The 19,389-nt window shown below is 41.3% G+C and overlaps 1 protein-coding gene across 3 annotated transcripts in view; it reads right to left on the reverse strand.

Moving 5' to 3' along the window:
• grm2a (glutamate receptor, metabotropic 2a) overlaps positions 1-19,389 on the reverse strand; it is a gene marked incomplete at its 3' end in the record, with an annotated part of 45,669 nt that overhangs the window by 15,184 nt on the left and 11,096 nt on the right. For all 3 annotated transcript variants that reach the window (XM_080727770.1, XM_080727772.1, XM_080727771.1), the window contains exons 2-4: positions 4,761-5,030; positions 3,511-3,827; positions 2,300-2,550 (exon numbers count right to left, since the gene is read on the reverse strand). In XM_080727770.1, coding sequence (XP_080583896.1) covers positions 2,300-2,550; positions 3,511-3,827; positions 4,761-5,030 — 838 coding nt within the window. The remainder of the gene's footprint in view (positions 1-2,299; positions 2,551-3,510; positions 3,828-4,760; positions 5,031-19,389) is intronic.

Genomic DNA, 19,389 nt, shown 5'->3' on the forward strand with positions numbered 1-19,389 from the left:
TGACTATTTCCCTTAAAACAAGTAACTCGCTGGCCTCCTTCAAAACGGCCCTGAAAAGACCTTTCAGGAGGCCAGAGGCGAAGGTAGTTATCACTTTCACCCATAAGACAGGTGAGAAGTGAGCCCCCCCTCCCCCCCTTACCAAACACCCCCCCTCCTTTCCCCTGCGCTGAACATTATAGTGTTTTATTCATTTCTTGTATTAAAGGTGATACACCATGCATTTAAAAAGTATTTATGTCATATTGTTTATGTCCCAAAAACGTTTTTCAAAAGGTTTGAGGCTAAATTACCACTCCTGAATAGAGAGCCTCTCTCATTTTTGAATGGCTCTCAGAGCATTTCAGCTGCAGTACCACCTTTGGCCTGAACTGCGCCACCCCCCCCCCCCCCCCCCTCTTTTTGAAAAAAAAATGTTTTTGATTTTTTTTTTGTTTTTTGTGATGACGTCACAATCGGCAGATGACGTCACAATCGGCAGCAAATCTGGACAGCCTGTTTTGAGAACCCGTGGGAGGGATACTTTTAACCTTCGCCTTCTCAAAACCAGAGAAAGACACAACGGTCAGAAATGGGACTTTGTGAGGATAGAAGGTGCTAGTGGGACCCCAAAAAAAGGTTTTAAAATAGGAAAAGTGAAATTTCATGGTGTATCACCTTTAAATGCATGAATATTGTTTTGTTACTGTTGCCATGTCTGTAAATTGAGTGCCAAGGACTTCCAACGTAAACAAGACTGTAAAAGGCCTTATTTCTATTGGCTTAGTTATTTGGGATGTTCCTGTTGGGCAGGATGTCTAACCAGGGACGTGCAGGCCATTGGGAAAAGCGGACAACTCCCGAACGGCCACTTCATTCTCGGCCGGTCCAGGCCCGGCCATTAGGAAAAAATTAAACTGTTTGCACAAAAGTAAAAATTAAACTGTTTGCACAAAAGTAGTGAAAACAGCAGATCTACAAGCACACAACGCCTCACACTGCGAGGCGTTGTGTGCTTGTAGATCGGCTGTTTTCACTAGTTTAAATAATTTTTTAAATGATAAATACAAAACAAACGGTTTTGGACATACAAGGTTTCCACCCAACAACAACGAAATATATAATTGGCCCCACTGGCTTGTCACTTGTCATGATCTGAAATGGCAAATCTTTGAGTAGCAGCAGCGCTATAGATCTCTCTATAGCGCGCAATGAGGGCCTCTCCAACTCTTTTTCCCGGGCTGAATCAGGGGCCCAGCACGTCCCTGTGTCTAACTGTACCTGTGCCGGGTAGCTCAGTCGGTAGAGCTCTCGCCTTTGTACCGCAAGGTCATGGGTTCGATTCCGGGCACCGCCAACTCAGCGTATGAGTAGCACGGCTTGGCAAGTCGTGCGGCAAATACTGGGAGCTGATGGTAGGTGTGGCGCTCCACCTCAGCAGTCCATCTCCCAGGGGTCTAGCGCATTGTAACGGGGACAGACTCCCGCGTGTTACCGGCTGATACCGACAATAAGCCACTCCCGACCTACTTGTTGTGCTGCATCTCAAATGTGACTAGTACTTGTTGTTCATTGTGACTAATAAAAGAAAAGGCACCAACAACCTGCTCACCGGGAGCAACTAGGGTTTCAGAGTCTTGCTCAAGGACTCTTCGACACTAACACTGGGAGAGCCCGGGATCGAACTGGGAACCTTTTGGGAACCCTCCGTGTTCTACTGGTGGTTTCTCTACCCCTGAGCCACTGCCACCCAGAAAGACATAGGGGGTGGCAAAAAATATGTTACCAGCACCATTTCTAAAATAGCAAAAATTGTGCTCTCAATGCGTCCCCAAGCGACATGTTGAGAGCTTATAGATCAGCTATTTTCACTATTTGTTTGGGGGCGAAAAGAGAAAATGTTTGAAAATGTTCACCTATAATGACATTCCCAAAATAGGGACGCCACGTTGAAAGTGGTTAAAGTTTTACTTTTAAAAATATATATTTTATATAAATATTGGTCCACTCAGATATTGAAATGTCATCTTCTGTCTGTCTCTAATTCCAAGCCATTTCAGATGCAATACCAAAATGCCCTTTGTTGGCAACGGGGCGCTGTTTTTGGGCTAAAATTGGAACGATACAGAAAAGATACCATGGCACCATGCTAATCTTTTCTGTATCGTTCCAATTTTAGCATGGCACCATGCTAATCTTCTCTGCATCGTTCCATTTTTTTCCAATTGTTTTGAATTTTATGGTTAAAATTCAGGTGAAGTTGTGAACACTAGGGGGTGGCAATTGTCATCCCCAAATGACAGCCCTGCATTTTACTCACCATCAAACTTGACCTTGAGAATGTAGTCCCTGTAAAACTTGCGGCCGTTGCCCGGCTTGAGCGCCTCGCAGACCCTGGTGGAGTTGGGACACAGGGCCTGCCTCATGTTGTGCAGGGCCGTGGCCATGGCGTAGACGGCGTTCACCACGAACATGATCTTGGACTCGGGCTCGAACGGCACCTCCCGCAGCGAGTGCCTGCCGCAGCTCAGCTCGTGGAGGCTGCACTGAAACTGGTTCTCCCAGAACTCCCTGAACAATAATTACAATTTAGGCATTTAGCAGACGCTCTTAATCCAGAGCCATTTACAATAAGCAAGGACATGCAGCACATGGTAATAAATCAATACATCAACATTAATACATCAAATGCATCGAAATAGTAATCTAAAATGTAGGTAGACCGAGAACCTTAAATAAAAGTCAAAACAATCAAAAACATAAATAATCTGTACATCGAAGCTATACACACTATAGCTTCGATGTACGATAGGATGCCAAGTCGAAAATTACCTGACATCGGTCTATACTGTAGAAAATGCTATCTAAATGACATGTGTGGTCATTGAGGGTAGACAAGTGCTATGGGCTAAGATGGAGTCTGAAGAGGTGAGTCTGAAGAGGCAAAAGCTAGGGAGTGAGTCTGCAGTTCTAATAGCAATGGGCAGTTCATTCCACATTTTAGTTATTTTTTTTTTAATCCCACGATTTTGTAAGCCATTTTTCACCCAGTGCCAATTGCCTAAACTGTAATCCTGGGCGCTACTCTCCCTCTGCCAACCTGGGGATAGGGCCCAGAACTGAGCTCATGCTTCCTTCAGTACATGAGGAGTGAGCAGGCAGCAGGCCGCTTCTTCAGCTTCCCTAGTTGGACGTGTTGGACGTGGAAGGAACACATTATTCCAACCAGTTCCTTTCCCCTCCACCAGGTGCACCGGCTGACCAAGGGGAGGCATTATTGAGACCAGGATTACAGCATGTTTTTTGAGATGGTAGAACATGCAAACTGGGGAGAACATGCAAACTCCACTTCACACAGAAAGGTTTGCCAACCCCACCTAGGGTGTGGGCGCTGATGACGTGGAGGAGAGAAAACGCCCACCAGTGCCCACAGCGTCCCCCGGTGGGAATCAAACCCAGGACCTTCTAGCTGTGAGGCGGTCCTGGAGGGGTTTTTAGCGAAGGTTCAGCAGGGGGGGGGGGGGGCTGTACCTGAACCAGGGGTTGCGCGTGTTGTTGTACGGGTGCAGGCCGGTGAAGTAGTCGTTGAAGTGGGGCAGCGGGTACGAGGCCAGCTCGATGGTGAAGGCGCCGTCCGCCACAGCCTCGCTGCCCCGCACCACGCTCTCTTGCGCCCCCCAGCCATCGCTGGCCACCCAGGTGAAAGACACGTTCATGCGGTTGGCCGCCACCAGCAGCTCGCGGGCGTCCTCGCTGCGCGTGAACAGGATGACCACCCTGGCGTTGGACTTCTGCTGCAGCGAGCGGATCACGTTCTCGTAGCTCCAGCGGCTCATGGAGCGGCTAACCTAATTCAGAGGCGTGGTTTCAGAGAGAAATTAATAGGGGGTGGCAAAAAATACATTTCCACTTATTTTTTTGTTTCACTTACAAGGGAATTAAAAAAACTATTATACAAAGATTCAGTAGAAATGTGAAGGAGAATAAAAAAAAAAAACACTACATGGGCTTGAGCATTCTCCGGGAATGTTTGTACATTCATAGGATCAAATTATATCAAAGTAGAATAAACGTATCTCTTACAAATAAATCATTAATGGACATGTCATACAGATGAAAAAACAGAACAAAAAAATATATAATGTGGATATTATAACAAAGAAAACAAAATCGCAACAATAAAAGTAGGGAAAATAATGAATGGACTTCTAAAATAGTAAAAATTATGGATCTACAAGCCCTCCACGCATCGCCAAGCGATGTGTGGAGAGCTTATAGATCAACTATTTTCGCTATTTGTTTGGGGGGCGAAAAGAGAAAATGTTGTTCGCATATAATGACATTACCAAAATAGGGATGCCACGTTTAAAGTGGTTAATAAATGAATGGTTGCATACAAAAAACGCTTATGTGAATTATAATTAAATTATAAAACATCTCGCAAGATGAATCAGATAAATCTGAAAAAAACTGTAAAAACAACGAGTTGGGGACTACATGTGCAAAGTGAATTTGAGATTAAAGGGATAGTTTACCCCACAAATAACTTATCTTCTATTGATTACTCACTCACCCCATTGAGACTTGAATTCAAGGATATATACATTTTTTTTTTGTCGCATTCCTAAGCAAATAATTTGATGACCAGCAGTGGTTCCCTAAGGAGACACAAAGAGCCTGCTTTGTTCCCTATGGAGACAATTCATGTCTCCATGGGGTGAGTAATCGATAGAAAAAACGTCATTTTGGGTGGCAATTGTGCTGATGACCCAAATGCTCACCTTGGCGGACGTGGCGATGCAGATGTGGCGGGCGCGCGCCTCCTGCTGGAAGGCATCGATGCCCGTCTCGCCGTAGTCGCCCTCCGACGCCACGGTGGACACATAGGTCCAGTTGAAGTAGCGCAGGATCTCCGCCATGGCCTTGGCCTGGTAGAAGTCGGGGGGAACGGTGCGGGCGAAGTAGTCGTAGCGCGTCTTGTCGCTGAGCTTGGCGCTGGTGGAGGCGTAGCTGATCTGGGGGATCTGGAAGAGCCGCAGCAGGTTGGCCACCTGGAATATGAAGGGTATATATACAGTATATGATCAGGTTATCAGGCATGTTCTTGCTTTACTTCAATATTAAGATCTATCTTATACGGCACTGTTTCCCACCCATGTTTGGGTCGCGGACACACAGGTTGAAATTAAATGTCTCCTTTTTTGATCGGTGCTAACCGCTCCTACGTTTGACTTTGTGTGTATGTCCCCGGGCTCTATTTTGATTGTCTTAAGTACCAGCTCTTATGCCTTAACTTAAAGGCATGTCCATACTGTCTCTGAGCACCGAACCTTTCCTTGCAGAGTTGCAACTTTCCGACGTGCAGCTTTCCGAACTCTAATTCAGGGTAATGCTTTTCAAAAGATGCGAGTGACCTCATTTTGTAATTGAACCGGACCTTGAACCGGACCTTGAACCAGACCTTTCTGACGAAGAGTGGTCGGAGACATTATGGACAGGCCTTTAAGTTAAGGCATAAGAGCTGGTACTTATAAGACAATCAAAATAGAGCCCCCTATGTCCCTATGTGATATGTCCCTATGTCCCTATGTGATATGTCCCTGTGTCCCTATGTGATATGTCCCTATGTCCCTATGTATGCAGTACCAACAGAGACTAACGTCACACGAGACTAAGGCCATAGAAAGTATGCTGACTCGCAGAGACCGACATCACCACAGCTGATGTCACGAACAGAGATGCTTCACCCATGTCACATGCTCCACTGTGGTCATTTAGCTATTTTCTTTTAAGTTTGCCCACAATAGGGATGTCAAGGATAATGTGGTTAAAAAAAATAAAAAAGGCAAACAAACAGTCATTCAACCTTTATTTAAATTCTCAGGGAGATCAATTGAGGGAGACCCTCATTTACAATGAAGGCGCCGTCTGCCACGGCCTCGCTGCCCCGCACCACGCTCTCTTGCGCCCCCCCAGCCATCGCTGGCCACCCAGGTGAAGGACATGTTCATGCGGTTGGCCGCCACCAGCAGCTCGCGGGCGTCAATGATGATTACACACATAAACATAATAACAGAGAGAAAAACAATGTTGACAACAATCAGTTAAAATAGTTACATGCAGATGCTTCAGCTTAAAATCTTTTTGCAAGAGATTCCAGGACAGACAGCTGTGACCTTGGCAATTGTCACAATCCATGTAAACACCGCTGGGATTTTACAAATGTTGATAATGCAGCGCTATTGAAACAACACAATAAATAGCCTAATGGTTCATCCAATAATTAGTAGAGGAGCCTATCAATTTCCGTAATTTTGGAATGTTAATTTTTGGAGACATGTATATCTTCATTCTAGGGGTTCTCAGAATGCCAAAAAAACATGTCTCCAATTTTTCTTTTTGGGTTTAGCATGTGTAATTAGCATAATTAGCCAATTAATTGACAAAAAAAGGAAATGGCAATAACTTTGCTTCTAGGTAACTTATAAAGGTGATTTAAGAGTCTAAGTCCATGTTTGTGAGGTCTGGAAATTCATCTGTTACCATTGTGAAGTCATAAAACGTTTCTTAATTAGCATAATTAATACATTATGCAAAAACAAGGTGAAAATAAGCAAATTTCTGCATTTTTTCGTTTTTGTTTTAGTCAACTTTGAAAGCTTCTCACAGACTCTAAGATGTATGTTTACAAGTCCAGGAATTATTATCATCCTATAAATAAATCATGCAACCTTTTATATGTGTAATAATTATGTAATAATCACACCAAAACCAGAAATAGCTACATTTCTTTATATATCCCTCATATAAAATAAAGAAGAAAATGAGAAATGGTCACAGAATTATCAGATTGTTTATGCTAATATGTACAGAAAGTTTTGAAAACACATTTAAATAGAAGGGTCTCCATCTTCGTTGTCGTCGTGATTTCTTGCTGCCACATTTGATCAGTTGGGTAATGGTGGCTGGAGCTGGGGGATCCTGTGTTGTGACTGGCACCAGTTGATCTCCCTCAGCCTCCTATCCATATTCAGTTGCTGGTGGCATCTGTGGGTTAGGTACGTGGTCCTGACTCCTCATACCATACCATTGCCTGGTAATGGGTACAGGTAATGGCTTGATTTAATGCTCCTTGTGTAGGTGGCAGCTTCTCGGCTTCTAATTGTTTCTTTGTGAATAACCTCCACCTGAGCTCACCAACATCCACAAGATTTGTACCGGGCTCGTACAGCTGGCGAACAAATGCTTCAATCTTTTGTTCTGTGTCAGAACTGAGCTTTTTTTGGTTGAACCTGGAGTAGCAAATATACAAATACCACCTCCACAGGACACTGGTTTAGGGCCTACCAACAGTTTAACTTTCCCTTGCCAGCAAAATGGCCTGTCTGGTCAGCTCCAGAGAAGGCATGGAACCCTGGTGATGAAATAGGTGTCCTTGCACAGCTGTTGGTACCGACGGATTGCAAGAACAAAGACATCAGTATCCGGGGACTCAATGTAGAGCTGTGTTGCCCCTCTTCGGACAGCATCCAGGCTGTGCAGGATTATCCTTGTGTCAGCCTCTTCCTGTGAGCTGTGGAGATGTTTTACATCGATAGAGTTTGAGTGGACATCTTGCCTTGACGTGATTATGAAAACATTGGGTTTTCCCTGGAAGTGTTGGAGGGATTTTCTTAGCAAGATAGACAGTCAGCTCATCTTTGGTGTGGATACCTGACAAGAACTGTTTTTCTGACACCTTCCCTATCAGTGTGTTGTCTTCCACATGATAAGTGGTAGGGGGCTTGCCACCCTGGCGTCGCTTACGTGTGGCCTCCTTCAGTGAAGATGCGATATCATAGCGGTCAAATACTACATGGGTCTCACTATGTTCTTTGGTCTTCCTATCCAGTGTGGCTATGAAGGAGTCAGCCCACTGGGAACATATCTTGATCCATGATGGCCTTCCCATTGCCTGTACCAATGCCATTTCATCTATGACAGTTACACTCTTAGCTGGCAGGGACAACTGTCAGTGGCAGCAATGTCACCAGTCCTCTTCATTCCGCAGCTCCTGGAGAATGGTCATGAGCTTGCTCTTGTCTGTGCAGGGCCAAAGCTCACCAGTCACTGTGAAGAGAGTACGTGGTTTGGCAGTGAACTTGTGCTGGCCCGTGGTCAAGCAACAATCAGCATTCGACCTGTCATCCTTCAATATACACCATTCTCAAGGAGCTGCAGAATTAGAAGAGGACTGATGACATTGGTGTTGATCAGCAACCACAGAGTGCTGCCACTGACAGTTGTCCCCTTCAGGCTAAGAGTGTAACTACTAGTGTCATAGATGGAATGGCATTGGTACAGGCAATGAATGGGAAAGCCATCATGGATCAAGATATTGTCGATATCGTCGTACTGAGGAATGTCTGTCTGAATGTCGTACTGACGAACCAGACCAACACATTCTAAAGTACTCTGATGATACCGTTTTAATTTCACTCTTAGATAGTTCCAGTGATCCTGGACTGCACCAAAGTGAATAAGGTGGTTGAATGGAGTGATAACAACGCTCTCATCATTAACACTAAAAAGACAGAAGAGATTGTTTTTGGTGAACCTAATGGACCTAATTACTATTCATGGTGAACAGATCAACCTGGTATGTTAGTATACATACCTCGGAGTAGTAATAGACCATCTTTTGTCATGGAAAGATCAGATTGAATCTGTGTGTAAGAAAACAAAGTAAAGAATCTACTTCCTTCGCCGTTCAAGATCATTTGGTGCTAGACAGATTATTCTTATGTTTTTCACTTCTGTCATTATGTGTTCTTCAGTACTGTAGTACCACCTGGTATGGATGCTTGTCTGCAGCCCTAAAGTCACAACTGCTGCAACAATGGAACATTTGTTCAAAGATAGTTGGACAACCACTTCAGAGGCTATATACGATTATGTATGATAACAGCATTCTAAGGTTTTCAAGACATATTACCTCTAATAGTAGCCATGTGTTGCATAGAGAATATAGGTTGCTGCCTTCAGGAAGGAGATACCTTGTTCCAGAATACAATAAGGTCAGACTAAAAAGGTCCTTTGTCCATCAGTCGACTTTAAGGCTTAATCAGGAGTTTGGCGGTAGGTAGGCTTAGTGGTGGACATTGCTCTTGTCTATATTATCCTTATGTATGTAAACCTGTCTTGTTTTTGTTTCCTTGTGTCAAATGTTTGTATATGTTTCGCATACATGGTTGCTGTGTCGCAAGACAAATTTCAGTGTGAACTGACAATAAAGTACTAATGTTCCCAGTGGGCTGGACAGGATAGGACAGGATAGGAGGCTGAGGGAGATCAACTGGTGCCAGTCACAACACGGGATCCCCCAGCTCCAGCCACCATTACCCGACTGATCAAATGTGGCTGCAAGAAATCCCAGTGCATGTCACATTGTTCTTGTCAATCTCAAAATTTGAAATGCTCTGAGATGTGCATAATATGGGGCAGATGAATAGGTGTGTTGTAATGTAAGCAAGGCACATCTGTTGGGGATTGACGATGACGACTACGAAGATGGAGACCCTTCTATTTAAATGGGTTTTCAAAACTTTCTGTAAATATTAGTATAAAGACCATTTCTCATATTGTTCTTTATTTTATATAAAGGATATATAAAGAAATATAGCTATTTCTGCTTTCGGTGTGATTATTACATAATTATTACACAGACAAAAGGTTGCATGATTTATTTATAGGGTGATAATAATTCCTGGACTTTTAAACATAGGCCAACATTTTAGATTCTGTGAGAAGTTGACTAAAACAAAAAAATGCAGCAATTTGCTTATTTTCACCCCCTTTTTGCATAATGTATGCTAATTATGCTAATTAGGAAAGGTTGTATGACTTCACAATGGTAACAGATGAATTTCTGGACCTCACAAATATGGGCTTAGACTCTTAGATCACCTTTATACGTTACCTAGAAGCAAAGTTATTGCCATTTCCTGTTTTTGGCAATTAATTGGCTTATTATGCTAATTACACATGCTAAACCCAAAAAGAAAAATTGGAGACATGTTTTTTTGGCATTCTGAGAACCCCAAGAATGAAAATATACATGTCTCCGAAAATTAACATTCCAAAATTACGGCCAACAGAATCTGTATGATTGGCTCCCACACTAAATGGTTTGATCTTTATTTACAGAATCATGCTGTGTGTTGTGCATGGGTGTGTGGGAGTCTGCATGTGAAACAGCTCAATTCAGAGAGAAATACGGTGTTATGCCGTACACATGTACAACACATAACATGTCGTCGTTGTCGGGTGGAAACCTTGTATGTCCAAGACAGTTCGTTTTGTATTTATCATTTTAAAAATGAACTAAACTAGTGAAAACAGCAGATCTACAAGCACACAGCGCCTCGCACCGCGAGGCGTTGTGTGCTTGTAGATCGGCTGTTTTCACTACTTTTGTGCGACAGCCTTGTGTGATGAAGCAGGGCTTTGCTTGGTGAAAAAACATACAAACTTGAAACTGGAGATACAAGGTTTCTGCCCGACAGTGACGTTGTGGAGGACGGAGAAGGAAAAGTAGTATTGGGACGTGGCTGTCAGTGCAACCTGCTCAACTCCTCAGGATTCGCATCATCTAATCCTCACCTCCTCCTCGCTTGGAGGGAGGCGCAACATACGGAGTCGTGAGTGGAGGACGCCATGCAGTTGAGTGTAATCATAATTATGGACTAAAAACCTACTTTTTCAATATTTGTATTAATTATTATTCCTGGGCCTTTTTTTTTTTTTTTCTTTTTTTACTTTGCCCTGTTTTTATCTAGTTTTAATTTGACCTTTTAGTCTAGCCTAGTTGCGTCCCACGTAATTGGTTGGCACAAAATGGCTATAAATCATTTGGAAAGGCTTTGTGAGTGTATTTTTTGTCTTGGTGTTCACACATGTGCTCTGTGTATCTGGGAATCATCTATTGAAAGCCTACAAAGCCCACCTATTCATGGGTTGCATTTGTAGTCCTACACCAACCATGTTGAGGACCAACACAGGTGTTCTGATTGGAATAGAACATTAGTTCCATGCCATTCAAACACATTGAAACACCTTTGTTGGTCCTCAACATGGCCGTTTAGGACTGCAAATGCAACCCATGAATGCGTAGTACACCTTCAAAAATTTGATACAGCGTCTCAAGAGTCTATAAATTCAATTCAATACTTAAAAAGTTTGAAGTGAGCAGTGGTGCGTGTGTGTGTGTGTGTGTGTGTGCGTGCGTGCGTGCGTGCGTGCGTGCGTGCGTGCGTGCGTGCGTGCGTGTGGCCGAGCCTGGTCACATGGTCCGTTCCGTGTGTCTGCAAAAAAAGGTAAAAACACTGAAAAACCCTGGTAGAGGCGGATGAATTAATTAATGAATACCTGGCAGGGAATATGTTAAGCAAGTCATATAGTGTATACTTCATTGTGGGAACGAATTGCGGGAAATTGACGACCTACAAGGTCACAGACAGAGTGCCTTGCACCTCAAGTGTGAGCGTGTAGATGTGCTATTAACGTTATTCCTGGAAGATTCTTGAAAGCGTTCACCTACTGTATAATGACATGCACAATAAATTGTAAGACGCATCTTCGCAAGAGAGAAAAAGAGGGAAAGAGGGGGGTGAGAATGATATTGGGTAGATGTTAACATTTCAAAAGTTAGCTTCCCCTGAGGTTTTTCTAAGCTGGCTAGACACCCTGATTTATGCAGATAGGCTCTAATAAACATATTGCTTCGTACCATCATCCAAAAACAACTCTCTCAACTTAACCCGTCTTGACAACCTTCCTCAACATGTGGTGAGACAGCTGGTAGTCAGGAAGCGTGTGAGAGAAGCAGACTATATCTAATGTGGCAACTGACAAGAGATACATGAGGTAAGGCTTAATCATTTAGCTAAAAATAGATTTTTCTCATAGGCTATAGCATAAGCCATCCAGTTATCCAGTTTAATATTAAATATATTCATATAGAACAGGGGTGGGCAACTTTGATGATGGTGAGGGCCACAATATTTCCACCTTCACTCCAGAGGGCCACATTGCATATTGCTACATCCTACTTTGTCATTCTAGTATCAAATACAAATTAAGCGAAAATAGCAGATCTACAAGCTCAAAACGCATCGCGCTGCGATGCGTTTTGAGCTTGTAGATCGGCTATTTTTGCTTCTTTTGAATTGGAATCCTGAATAATTTTTAGTTTTTTCTTAATTGGAATCCTGAAATCTAACATTTTGATTTAATTTCAAAAGCATTTAGTTATATACTCATGTTAACTTTATGAACCTAAATACAAATACGTTGGACATAAAAAAGACTAACATTTTAGTATAGTATAGTATATACTAGTCATCAACTACTACCGGTAATATAGACTGAAGGACGTAAAGCGGGTCATGTTTGGATGTTTGGAATTGGAACAGCTGAAATCAATCAGTATTCTTGTTTTAACTTGTGGGCCGCGTGAAGGTGGGGGCCGCCAGTTGCCCATGTATGATATAGAACGATGGCCGAGCCTCCATTTTATATAAAAATGTCACCATCAGTAGTATCAATTACCACATTATCGCCATCAGAAAGAAACCTTGTATCTCCTCATTTCAACTATCTTTTCATATTAAATTAACACATTACTTCATACTACAGTGTTGCGCAAAACTAGTGAAAATAGCAGAACTACAAGCTCACAAAGCTTTTTATTTTCTATCTATTTTTTAAATAAAATAAAAATTATTGTTTTTTGCCCAACAGTGACGATATATCAATACTATCAGTCACCAACACACATAAAGGGATATTTCACAAAAAAAAACTTTGGTAATTTTATCGTCTAATCAGGCTTTTATAAATAAATGAAAAATGTTATCAAAGAAGCACAAAGAATAATGGGTGATTTTCATGAATTTATCATGGTTAAAATGGAGTTTGAAGTTACAATGGGTGTGTATGGGGAGGCGTCCTGCGGGAGGAGGGTCTGATAACATTTACAAGCAAATTAAAATCTGTTCATGGTGTTCATAAAAGCCTGATTGGACGATAAAATGACAACAAGTTTTTTTTTAAAGTGAAATATCCCTTTAGATTAACTAATTGCTGACTAGGACTAGATGTATTTGGTGTCACTATCAAGCCTGGATTTAAACAGATGAGTGCAGTCCTTGACCTTGGACGCCCTGCGTCAAACTGAAGTCAAACTGCAGAGATGCTATAACGATGTCTTCCTCTACTGCTACTTCATACAAAGTCATCCTTTGTTGACCAAGTGCCAACCAATGGACTCACTTTGGAAACAGTTTACATGTGATATAGTACTTGACCTCTGCCTTGAACCGATGCACTTAAGAAAACAGTAATGTAACAGAGCAGAGCCATTGCATAGCTGGGATGTGCTCACTCCACATTTGACTCTAACAAGAAATACATTAAGGAAGCAATAATCAGAAAGGAAATTTGACTAGGTTGTTATTATTTTTGGTATTTTTTGACCGACGAACCTCTTTTGTTTTTACATTTTTATTTTACTGTTAATGTACATTTTGTTCTCTAAGTTTGTGTTTTTAAAGGAGAATTCCGCACAAGCCATTTTATTACCTTAAAGGGGAAGACCACCCATTTTCAATATTGAACTATATCTCATTAATATACCTTTGAAGTTAAAGTTCCCCCTTCTGTGTTGCCTAGAACTGGAGGATTGATTTTGGGGTTTGTATTGCAAAGTACACCGAGATGACATCACACCGGTGTACTTTACAATACAAACCCCAAAGATTACCCTTTAATCTGAGGCTATTATATCCCATAACGAGCAGTACAGTTTTTTTTTTCTTTCTTTTCTTTCCATCTCGCGTCCACCGCAGCTCCGACCACAAGCTTATTTGTATCGCTTGACAATCATTATTATATTAGTTTACATCTGTCTTTCATAATGGCGGAGACGTCTACACAGAGTTTTGTCCCAAATGGGCTGCCGTAAAAAGGCCAACGGTCTCTACCACCGGTTAATGGATTGATTGAATAACATCAACTTACTGTAAGAAAAACACTACTCCTTTAACATTGATCATGCTGTAGTGCATTTTATGGTTTGTATTGTGATGTGGGTGTTTTGCCTGGACCCCAGGAAGAATGTTGAAGGCCCCCAGGCCAGAGGAGAGTGCTACTCAACCTGCATCTAGAGAGAAATGCATGAGATTGACCTTGGAAGTGTCCTGAACCTGAGATCTGACACAGTCAGCGTAAGTGAGCGTTTGATCTGTGTTTCATCATATTTTCATCATACTGTACAGCCTGTACTGAAACATCTCAGCAATAATACCACTTACATTCTTCAGATGTCAGTGCAAGGATCTCAATAAATCAAGTATTATTTAATCACATTCACATTTGAAACTTTTAAACTTTTTTAAAACTTTTGTGTGTGTATGAATATGAAATATGTGTGGATGGTTAGGGACTTTGTGGAATTTTAGATGATAGATATACAGTATACAGTAAAATACTGTAATTTGTTTGATTGTATAATTGGGCAAAGGGAACTTAAAAATGGAAGGTGTGATGAGCTAAAAACCTCAGCCTGCACCTTTTCAAGCTTATGATTCAAATGACTTATGATAAATTATGTATTTTTACGAGAACTTGAGTTAATACGTTGAAAATATAGCAACAGGAAAAAAAAATCTGTGCTGTTGTTGCAAGGTAATTATCCATTTTCCTCTGAGGTATCCAAGCTCACCAGACAATGCAGTTTAACAACATTAGCAGTGTGATAAATCCAAACTTTCCGATTAGGCGTGACATAATGGATCACTGCAATTATCCAAAATGTCATAATTGTTTTAATGAGGTAGAGGCAAAGGCTAAAAACCCGTCTATTTTAGGTAACACAATAATTCATCATCTCCTGTGTGGCGCTGTACCAACATCACAGAAGCATTCATTCAATCAGAAATGCATCATATATGCTAAAAACATGATTCCTATCAATTACATGCATAGTATGTATGAGTTACACCTATTATACGAGAGACGGTACTATCTGAGCGACGCGGTAACAGGTTGGGTAGGTAAATGTATTTATAAAGCACCTTTCAAAACAAATGTTACAAGCTGCTGTACAATAAATACAATTACATAAGACAAGAACATCAGATTAAAATAGAGCAACAATAAAAAAATAAGTAACAAACTAAAGGAGAGGCCGGCCATCTTATTCTTTCGGACATGACTCACATTTGAAAAACAGAGCAGCAAAAACAATACATATAGAAATAAACAATGCATAGAAATAAACAATATTAAAAACCCAAATGTTTGCGAAACATATTTTTTTCTTTTTTTCCCCCTAGATTTTCAAAGGCATCAACTGACTTAAATCCTTTGGGGGCCAGCCTGTGGAGAGCTTTCGGCAGTTGATTGGTAGCCAATGTGATGCAGCAAGCACAGGTGTGATTCTGTATATGTGACCTTCTATACAGTATATTAGAGTTAAAAGCCAAGCATTCTGCACCAGCTGGAGGCGGTGTATTATAGGAGCCCACATTTTAAATGTGGTTAAAAAGTAAATGTGTTGGTCCAACAGAACTCCTAAGGTTCTTTGAAACCCCAGTGAAATTTGCCGTTGATGGACTCATGCACTGCTTTATTTCACCATGGCTGCTTCAGCCTCTCAGGTCCTATGATGATAAGACCTTCGCATGTCTTCTTAATGCACAGATAAACTCACACTATGCCCTTTGTCATAAAGGATGTCACCATTCAGTGGTTTTGAATGGTGACATTCAGCGCATTGGTTCTCAAAATGGGGTCTGGGACCCCCAGGGGTCCCTGAGGGCTACCAGGGGGTCTCCAGCAATGTCCATTTGCATTTGTACACTCTCAGAGTTAAATTAACATGCTGTAAAGATCTTCTATTATGGGGTATTTCTTCAAATGGGGGTCCGTGGTATATCAATTTGGGGGTCCTTGACACGAAAACGTTTGAGAACCACTGGGTTAACGCATTGGTTCTCAACGTCTGGTCTGCGGACCACTGGGGGTAAAAAATGGACCCATATGGATCTGTATCTCTCACTCAGCTGGTGGGTCCTTGAAATGAAAAGGGGTAGAGAAGTATCTTAGTGTACAGTACATGTAGGTTGAATGAGCCGCTGTATAATGATTACTCACTGTATCATTGGCGTATAGCACATATATGTGATTTATTATCTTTCTCAGGCAAGGTATGAATAATATTTATACCTGGACTGAGAAAGATGATGAATATAGATATTTAATATGGATATATTAGATATAAATATTTATTAAATATCTTGCCCAGGAAGAAGAGTGAGAGCTTTTAACGGTTATAATACAGCTTTTAATACAGCTTTTAATACGGTGCAAGGAAATGACATGATACTGAAATTATACAGAATGTCTGAATCTGTAGAATAATAACAATAATGTTTATTGTCCCCGAAGGGATATTTGTCTTCACAAGTCTGTTTGAAAACAACAACAAAAACACATAACCATAACACAAAACAACATATCACCAAGACAATACGAGGTCCCGACTGTGCACAGAAAACCATCCTATCGAGGGAGCAGTTTGTTTAGTGCCGCAATGGCTGAGGGGACAAAACTAACCTTTTCCCACTTCAAGGTAGGGATGCACCGATATCTTATAAGGTATCGGTATCGGGTCCCGATATGACTTAATTAAGTCATATTGGGATATCGGATATGGGACATCACGTCACCGACCTAAGTAACAGATTAAAAATAATAATAAAAAAGTCTCTGGTTATGGGCTTACAATTATTATTTTTAAGCCAAACGTTTTAGCATACTTATTAAATAAACGATATCCCACAATCTTATCCAGCTAACCTTTTTCGTCGCTCCTCCACTCTTGAGACGAGACACTTGTTGCCATTGCATTTTGCATTCAGTTGCACTGACTGCACTGTTATTTGAATTGAAGCTTATCCTACAATTAACTAGTAAGACACCTGGCCAACCACAGCGTTTCTCTGACGATTCTAGTTGTTGTCATTCTGGGGGGAGTTTGTTCATGTTTTTGTGAGGGTATCAACCCTAGGAGACACGGGGAGAACATGCAAACTCCACACATAAAGGCCCTATCGCCCACACCCTAGTTGGGGTTGGCGATAGGGCCTTTCTGTGTGGAGTTTGCCTAAACATGGAGATGTGGTACAGAATGACTCATATATGGGCATAAAAAGTATGTCATGTGACATCACTTCCTGTACAGACAGTCAGACAGACAGCCATTGACTCCGACCTAACAATGGCTACTGTCTATGACGGTAGTCCCATATGACATGATGGACTGGACTATCTCCATATATAGTGTTCTCCACATCTCCATGTTTAGGCCAAACAGGTTTTCTCCATTTCTCCATGTATAGGTCCAAATGCCCAACGTTGAGCTTGACAATGAAACGTTCTTAATACAGCCGCCCCCATATTTACTTTAGAAAATATGTAAAATTCTAAGAACGTTTCGAGTACCGGTTTGATACAAGAGCGAATAAGCGCTACACTTCTGGAATCCTGTGCGTCGACTTAAAGTCGGATCCAGGCCTAATAACTTTATCTGGCCGCCCCGTTGCCACCTCCTTGTTACATTTTCTTTTCTGAGACTGCCGACTGCACATTGTACCTCATCCACCCTTTCTTCTCTCTCCTTTTGGTATCTTTATCCTCCTCCTCCTTTTTTTCTTTTTTATTCTTCTCTTTTTTTGTCTTTCTTAGTCTTGTGTATCCTTCTCTTTTTTTGTTGTCTTTCTTAGTCTTGTGTAGCCGCCCCGTACAGGAAGTGATGTCACAACTCACAAATCACACTGACATCACTTCCTGTACAGAAAGATTACAGAAAGTCACTCAAGCGACAAGGTTTTCCAGGGTAAATGCGACCTTCGGTCGCAATAAATGGCTTTAATTGAAAGGTGATGCATTTTTTTATACTTGCTATGTAGCTAACTGTATCGGGTATCGGTAAAGTAACAGGAAATGTCCAAATGTATATATTGGATCGAAATTGAAAAAAACTGTATCAGTGCATCCCTACTTCAAGGTTCTGTGTCTTCGCCCAGATAACATAACAAATCATAACAAATACTATTGGGACCCATCTATGCAGGCCTTGACCGACACCATAAGGCTCTAAAGTACGCTAGCCTGACAGCATGTTGCGGGTTCAAGTCCCAATCTCGACGGCCTTTGCTGCATGTCACTCCCCATCTCTTTCCCCCATTGTTTCTTTATTCGTTCCCTCTCTTGATGTACCTTGCTCTTTACTGTACTCTGTTCTTGTTTTTCTTTTATCTTTTTCTTACTTTTTAAAATAACCTTATACTGCTGTGCTGCCTCTGGGCAACTGATTGTCCCCCTTGGGATAATAAAGGTATCTATCTATCTATTTCCTGTCAACCTACTATCCTATCAATAAAGGCATACAAAAAAAGTCCAAGGCTGATTGGACGGGCGGGAGAACCAATGAAATCAAATGCTTCCCACATTTCAATGAATATAAGCAAAGCTTTTTAATATAGGAAGATACACAATCCCAATTGCACCCACTAGGTCACTCTGTGTTTTTGCAGAAATCCGCAAATTTGCAGATTTCTGCAAAAAGAGAACACTCCATTCCCATTGAAATGCATTGGCAGAATCCACCCTCATAGGTAGAATAAAAATGCGGTATGACCATGGCCTTACAAGTCGAAGTCCGGAATTAAAGTACATTAGAGTAAAAGTACAAAAGTATTGGTATCAAAATGTACTTTGTACCAAAAGTAGAAAGTACTCATTATGCAGATTGTCCCAGTTTTCAAATGTATAGAATGTATTAAAATATTTTGAAAATAGCACAGGTGCAACACATTGTGAGCTTGTAGATCGACTATTTTCAAATGGCCAAAATGTATATAGGGCTGAAATGGTTCATGCATGTTTTGTAATAATAATCAAAGTAACTAGTAACTACAGTTTTCAAATAATTGTAGTGAAGTAAAAGTACAATATTTGCCACTGAGATGTAGTGAAGTGGAATTAAAAGTACTGAAAATTGGAAATACTCCAGTTAAGAAGAAAAAAAGAAAAGAAAGAAAACCCCTTAAAATTGTACGTAGGGAGACCGGGTAAGATGAACCACCTTTTGCTTAAGTTGCCCTGGAAGCAAGAAAAAGTGAGATGGTAGTAAAATCAAAACATCTAGACATATTTCAGGATGTCTTCTATCATTTGAAGTTATGAGTTAGCATATGACAAAGGGCCATTAAAATATGACTTATTAAAAAAAAAAGTGGTCATGTGGCTCAACTTGCCCCAGGTTAGGGGTAAGTTGATCCAAGTCAAAGGGTAAGTTGAGCCACA

This window comes from Nannobrachium achirus (assembly GCF_963921795.1).
Source record: "Nannobrachium achirus genome assembly, chromosome: 6".
Lineage (NCBI taxonomy): Eukaryota > Metazoa > Chordata > Actinopteri > Myctophiformes > Myctophidae > Nannobrachium > Nannobrachium achirus.